The sequence below is a fragment of the Rhipicephalus sanguineus genome, chromosome 2 (genome assembly GCF_013339695.2).
Source record: "Rhipicephalus sanguineus isolate Rsan-2018 chromosome 2, BIME_Rsan_1.4, whole genome shotgun sequence".
NCBI classification, from domain to species: Eukaryota; Metazoa; Arthropoda; class Arachnida; order Ixodida; family Ixodidae; genus Rhipicephalus; species Rhipicephalus sanguineus.
Window position 1 is genome coordinate 69,938,791 of NC_051177.1, and position 7,173 is coordinate 69,945,963.

General features: G+C 50.1%; 1 protein-coding gene across 1 annotated transcript; it reads left to right on the top strand.

Moving 5' to 3' along the window:
- The first annotated feature begins 4,155 nt into the window (after nt 1–4,155).
- LOC119383154 (general transcription factor 3C polypeptide 3) lies at nt 4,156–6,938 on the top strand. Its single transcript, XM_037651170.2, has one exon. It carries the CDS (start codon nt 4,186–4,188, stop codon nt 6,784–6,786), a length of 2,601 nt encoding a protein of 866 aa, XP_037507098.1. The 5' UTR covers nt 4,156–4,185; the 3' UTR covers nt 6,787–6,938.
- Nucleotides 6,939–7,173: the final 235 nt, after the last annotated feature.

Genomic DNA, 7,173 nt, shown 5'->3' on the forward strand with positions numbered 1-7,173 from the left:
AGGACACACGGAACGAACATACACAGGATTAGCGCGAACTGTCACAGTTGTAACTTATTTTTGAGTGAGCAGCGTGCTCTTTTCGCAAAAGCGGCCGCTGCAGTGAGCGAAGTGACCTTCGTGCTCTCAACGCAAACCTGCGGTGAGAGCACGAGACGTACGAACCACCGCCATCAAGATATAAGCGCTCGCTCGAGCGACCACGCCCTGTAGAGGCGCGCACTTATCGCGACTCGTGCATGGGGCGTCGATCTTTAAAGCGCGCTCTTCGAACCCTTCGCGCCATCTCGCTAGTGATACCGAAAACACGCTGATGTACCACCGATCTCTGAGTACCGCCACGGGCAAATGGCGTATATAAATAGCTCGCCGTCAGCATGGCGAAGAACGTGCCATCTATGTCCTAATCGTTTCGCGCCGCGTGCTGCGGAGCGAGGGGTCGTAAGTTCCACTCCCGGTGACGGATCTTTTTCTTCTAGTTTTTTCTTTGCCATCTGTTAGTCTTTATGTTTTACAACGTCATATCCGTGACAGAAATACGTCAGTGGAGTCGTGGTGGACCCCGGAATAAAGAACTTTCGTGTTAAAAAGATTTTTTTTTTGTCGAGCCTGGTGGCACACTTGTCACCGCCCCGTTATAAAGGGGACGCTTATAGCATCCATCCATCCAATAGGTAGGCACCGGCTTGCGGGGGGTCTTTCCCGCCATGGATGTCGCTGGGAGGCTCGTCGAGAACGACAGCGCACGCTCGCCTGCCCGAGAACAGCAGCACTGACGAAGAGCGGATCCCGCCGTCAGGTCTAAGCGAGCAAATATAAACACTAGGGAAACACAGGGACAGGGCATGCATTGCACTTCCCCAGCATTGACTTAGAGTGGAGCTGCCTACAATTTTTTAAAGTCTAGTAGTAGGCATGGGCATGTAATGCTTATGCCGGAACACACAGGGTGAAATAAAGTTTTTTTTTTATGTGGGTCACATAAACCCATGTGAGAGAGGAAAAAGTAAAATGTGCAGTGTTTTATTCTTGCATTGCGCAGTTCTTGAATTGTTGGATTAGTGCAGCACGATGAGAAGAGTACCTATGTACTGTGGCCGCACACGTTCATTGCGCACGAAGTTACGCAGTTTCAATGGAAGAAGAAGAGATAAACAAGAAACTAAAAGTTTTGATGGCGCAACGTCTCTGCTGAAGGACAGGAATTATTATACAATTCAACGCCTGAAAGGATCGAATGTTTGTTTTGGCTGAGCACGAGCGCTTTTATTGTACAAACAAGAGGATCAGAATACATAGGAGCTCGAAACCCTTCCTGAATAGCGCTAGCAGCGAGGATTGGGCCGATACTAAACACGGGATTGCGCAGCTCTCTACTTTCTGAAAACAAACGCCGCAAGGTAAACAGCCCGAAGAACTAATGCGGTTGCAGATGCAATCACTATGCAGAAGATTACACCACGGCGGCGTGTGCCACGCTTTGAGTATGTTGCAGTTGAATCACGTCGCAGTCCAGGATTTCGTATTCCGTATTCCAGGAACGCACACGCTCTCACAAGCTGCAGTGTCTGCGTCTATGCGCTTGCTTGTTGCGAAGCAGCAATGACCTCGCTGCTAAGGCGCGTTCTTTATGGTTTATCCAGCGCAAGTGCAACTTGTTTTTCTTTCTCTATGCAAGTGCTACAAAATATTAAAACGTAATATAACGACGATTAGTTCAGAACGAAAGAAAAGACAAACAAACGAAGGAGAGATGAATTCTGTTATGAAGATAACAAAACAACTTCAGCGTATTGAAAGTTACAGCTTCAGTGATAGTGTGAACAAACACTAAGAACTCGGAAGCAATATTTTAAGAATTTCTTGGACCGTAACTATGCCGTATGTAATGCGGTCCTGTACGGAGGGTTGGCAGCCAAATACCGCATCTTTAAAGTTTTGGCTGGTGCCCGGATGTCTCATTTCGTTCTCGCAACGATGCCCGGATGATCTCGTTTAAGAGCCCGTATGTCGTGTTTGATTGTTCGAATGGTCTTGTGTGAGTGCCCAGATAACAGCTCTGACTTTTGGCTTAAGGCCACTTGAAGGCAGGCGATAACGGGAGCTAAAAGCATTTCTTGTTTAATAAGACGGTTTTGTACGACGTGCTTGCTGGATTCCTGCGTACTGGAATTATTTGCCTCTTTCAAGTGAACATGCGCGAAAACGTTCAGGGACACTAATACAAACAAGGTGTGGGTCAAGGTTAAAGTTTAGTTATTCTAAGGGAGACCATGGCGCGGGAGCTTCTGCGACGGAACAAGCAGCAGGCTGTTGGTTCCACGAAAAAAAAAATGCATGGTTGCACCAGTAGATGACACCTTCCTCAGAACATGGATAACCAGTCCACCATGCACCAGCCACCTTCATCGGATATGCACTGTTGTGTTTGGCTAGTTTCGCATAATTACTACGACACTGTTGGGGCAAATGCTAACTTGTTATCGTCGGTACAGCTGCTACAGTCTGATGGCTTGCATACACAACTAAAGACGTGGCGGGACACAAGAAACCGTAATCGCATAATTGTGAAATCGGGTGAATTTTTACTTCCTGAACATGAGACACATTGCCTTCTTCCTTTTTACATACAATTTTTATTCCAAAAATGCGTTCTGACTTTTCACACTAGCTGGAATAGTGTGAAATTACCTCAATAAATAAATGACTGCTCTCTGATTGGTACCCTATATAGATTTTATTGGCTTTCGCCAGCATTGTTAGGATGTCGTTAACGCCATCTTACCCAAATTACCAACCAAATTACCAAGGGCAATATGTAACTGCATTGGCGAGCGTGGTCCGAACGAAAATTGCGCATAAGAAAGAAATTGTGGCTCTCCGTGGGTTATGAATTTCATTAGATATAAGGCTAATACCTATCGCGGTTGCTTTTATGCATGTACGGACAGTAGGAGACGAAGCAGAACAAGTGGACTGTTCACCGAGAGTTTGTGGTTTTAGGGCGAAAGCTTCAGTGCCTCATCATAGGCGGTAATTGACTGTTGGCGTCAACACAAGTGATGCAGAAAAAAATCACGCGATGACGTCACAGGTTGGCAAAATTCACGGCGTCATGACGTCATATTGTGACGGCGCTTGACGTGACGTCACATGATGACGTCACCACATGACATCGTTGCTTGATCAAAGGTGCACCGATCCCGGAGGCAATGCAAAATCGGGTGAGGCGCAGAAAGCTCGCAATGCCTGTGATTCTGGAGGCAGTGCAAAACCGCGCTAGGGTGCAGAAATCTTTCGTAAGGGGGAGGGTTAGGATCACTACATCGTCTGAGAAGAAGAAGACGATGGCTTTCCCCTTCGAGTCGTGCTAGGCGAATGCGTAAGAGACCCTGCAAGTTTTACAAGTTGTATTTCGCACTCGCACCCACGCTATAGTAAGTTTAATCCAGGTTACGAAGTTATTGAACACAAAAATTAAGGGCATAAAAATGGACGCAGGTAAGAAGAGGACATGGCATGTAGTCTGAACTTAGATGTTCACTGAACAGACTACACATACAACAAAGCGACAGCGCATGCGTTATAGGGCACTGGTAAGTGAGGTAAATAACAGTTACTTTATTTGCAAAGCCGAACAATAAAAAAACAACTAAAACAGACAATGCGCAGTTATTGACAGTCAAGGAACACCTTATCGTAAATCATCACAGTATATTGCATTACACATGCTTCTCCACTGTATCTAATGTGACAGGCCTCTGTTAATTCCGGTGTTAGCAGGTAACGCATAAAGCAACTTCTACTTTCTTTAACAAGGATCCCGCCAACATTATGTACAATGTGCGGCCATATGCGTTTCCCCGTATGGTTGTAATGACGAATGGTCTCTCAAGCACACCTTAATACAGCGGCCTGATTGGCGAACATACATCTTTCCTCTGCTAAACAGAATCCTATAAAATGACGGTTAATGTGCATTTTACAAACGTTTTACCGTGATTTCTGGTTAATTCAGGGTGTTTTCTGCTAATACATGGGAAAATACGATGACGCTTATTTTCCTCTTCTTGACCACTCTCTCGTTGTGGGTGTGCGCCACTGTACAGGTATCAGCATCATCAGGTCTAAGCAGCGGTGATGACGGACGACGAGGCGGATTTGTTCAAGCCCGTTCTCGGCGCAATGGCCGAAGACCAGTGTGACGAGTACATGGCCTTAAATACGTACCTGCTACAAGGTGCCTCGCTGTACGATGACAGCTGGTCGGAAAGTTCGGTTAGCGATGAAACGACGCCGGAGTCATCGGAGGACAGTGACGCGACTGACACGGATGATGACGAAGGGCAGTACGAAGTGTACGATTCCAAGCGCACCGACGCGGAGACCACGATCGACAGGTTAACAGGATGTGTAGATTCTTTTCTCGCATCCGAGGATGAAGACTCCGAAGAGGACGCGCTGGAGGACGACGTCGTCGAGGATCGCCCCGTGGAAACGAAAAACATTCCCATAAGCTTGCCACGTTACCTTCGGGGGCTAATGGGCGAGGCGAACATGTGCTTCGCGCAAGGTCGCTACGAGGACGCTATCAAGATGTGCCTCGAGATTGTCCGACTTGCGCCCACTTCGCCGCTACCCTTCCAGACGCTCGCCATGATCTACGAGGAACTGCGTGATCCTAGTAGGGCGCTGCAATTCGGCTTGATCGCGGCCTATTTGGGCCCGCAGGAGGCTTACGAGTGGGGCCGGCTGGCGCAGCTTTGCCTGGAGCAGGGTCTCGTCCGTAAAGCGGCTTCGTGTCTGATTAGGGCGCTTAGGGTTGATCCGCACGACTTGGAACTACGGTGCTTGTTGTGCACGCTGTACGAGGAGCTGGGCGACGAACCCCGAGCGCTGGTTTCATGCGCAGTCCTCGCACGTCGAATAGAGGAACCGGCTGAATGCCTGCAGCTGTCACGACGACTCGTGGATGTCTACCGAAAGCGCCAAAACCTGGCTTCAGCTGTGCGAGTTCTCCTGAACGCCGCCACTAAGTTTCCCGCGCACATCTCAGCTGAAGATATCAGCACGCTGCTGGAGATGCAGCTGAAGCTCAAAATGCATTCAGGTGCCCTGCTAGTGCTTCACGACCATTGCGGAGTGCAGCTGCTGCCGTTGCCTGAGGGGCACGAAGAAATATCCACAGAACTACTTGAAGACTCTCTCGACGCCTTTGAGAGATGCTTAGTGCCTGTTGAGTTTCCCGTTGACAAAAAGACGAAGCTTGTGGTTTGTCTAATACATCTGGATGCCCGACACCTCGTGATGGATCTACTAAGAGAACTGAAGCGTGAACTGGACCCCGAAAAATCTGGTGACCTTCTATTGGAAGTGGCCGAAGCCTTCATGGATGCAGAATTCGAGAACGACGCACTGCCGCTGCTGCGCATGCTTGTGCGAACTCGCAACTGTGGGACAGCGGCTGTTTGGCTCCGATACGCAGAATGCCTGAAGCGACTCGGCCGCCAGCGGGATGCGACCAAGGCGTACGAACGCACGTGCGAGCTGGCACCGCGCCACGCGCCGTCACGCCTCTCCCTGGGCCAGTTGTTAGCCGCGCAGGGGCTTCGCGACAAAGCCATCGACTGTCTCGCCACCGATTCTCGACATCTGCAGGACACCAAGGACAGCACGCCAGCGCAGCAGCAGGATTCGGCGTCCGTGCTGCTTTGTCAGGCGCGCCTATTGTGGGAGTCCGGGCCGCGCGAGGCTTTCATCGAGTCGGCCATGACGCTGGTGCGGGCGCACTGTCTGTCTGTCTGCACCACCGAAGAATACGAGGCAGTGTACTCGAGTACCTATCACTTGAGTCGCATGAAGGCAATACGCGACCTGCATGAGAAACGCGGCTTCGCACCAGGCTGGCTCACGATGGAGAGCGGCGTCTCTGTCGACGAACTGCAGGCATGCTTTCTCGAGCTCTACCGAGCACTGCACGAGAGCGGCCGCATGGACGACCTTAGGCAAGTCGCGACGGAAGTTCTCGTTGCGCCCATGTTTAATAGGGACACGGCGAGCACCGAGGAGCTGGAGTTCTTGAGTTTTCTCGCCCACTACCAGGACCCGGGCCACGTAGAGCACAGCTTTCCCCTCATCCGTTCCATGGTGCTCAAGTATCCGAACCAAGTACGCGCGTGGAATTTGCTGGGCCTAGTGGTCAACCAAATGCCGGCGTGCCGTAACAAGGGATTCTGCCTCCGGCTGCTATACAAACACGAGAATAGCCTGCCGCTCAGGGTGCTCGTCGGGCACAACGCTTTTCTGTGTGCAAACTACAAGCACGCCCTGCCGGAGTACACGCAACTTCTGCGCCATCTTGGAGAGGAGGAGCCAATGCTGCTGCTGTGCTCCGGCATCTGCCTGCTGCGTCTGGCAGGCCAACAGTTGTCTCTAAGCCAAAACTCTCCGCTGAGCAAAAAGTCTTCAGGGAGCCAGAAGTCTTCAGGGAAATATTACTGGCTGGCCACTCAGGGGATGGCCTTCTTGTGCCGCTACTTACGTGCGCGGGGCAGTGGTTGCCAGGAGGCCCTCTTTAACGTAGGCCGCGCTCTTCAAGAACTGGGCTTCCCGCATATGGCTTTCGACATGTATCAACGGGCACTCGCCACGCCACCAGCAGTGCAGGAGATGCCAGAGGTGTTCGACCTTCGACGGGAGATAGCCTTCAATCTGAGCCTGTTGTACCAGCTCGGAGGCAACAGTGAATTGGCCAATTGGTGCATCAACCACTACTGTGTCATTTGAATCGGAATACTCTGTGCGGGATGAAATTGCTTACATATAATCAAAATTTGTGCAGTCGCCATGTGACCACATTATGTGACAGTCATCAAGGTGCAAGGTTATCGTGGGTCATGTTTAGAACCGCGAATTCATGCAGAAGCAAGGAGGGCAAGTTTTTCAGTCACCTTTCGCAGATTCGGTTCGGGAGCTCTTAGCTGAAGCGTTCATTCATAAATTAAGCCTCTAACAACCTTAAATACATAGCCGGGGCTCACGTTCTTTTAGCTCAAGCAGTTTGTTCACTCCGGACTTGCGTATATTGGTGGCAAACGAAATCAATTTCTGTCGTACCTAGTAAAGCGCACAACATGCGCATGGATGTTTTGCTTATGCTTCCGGAATTTTTAT

Coding starts and splice junctions, on each gene's coding strand:
- LOC119383154 (XM_037651170.2), top strand. CDS start 4,186: ATGGCCGAAGACCAGTGTGACGAGTACATGGCCTTAAATACGTACCTG.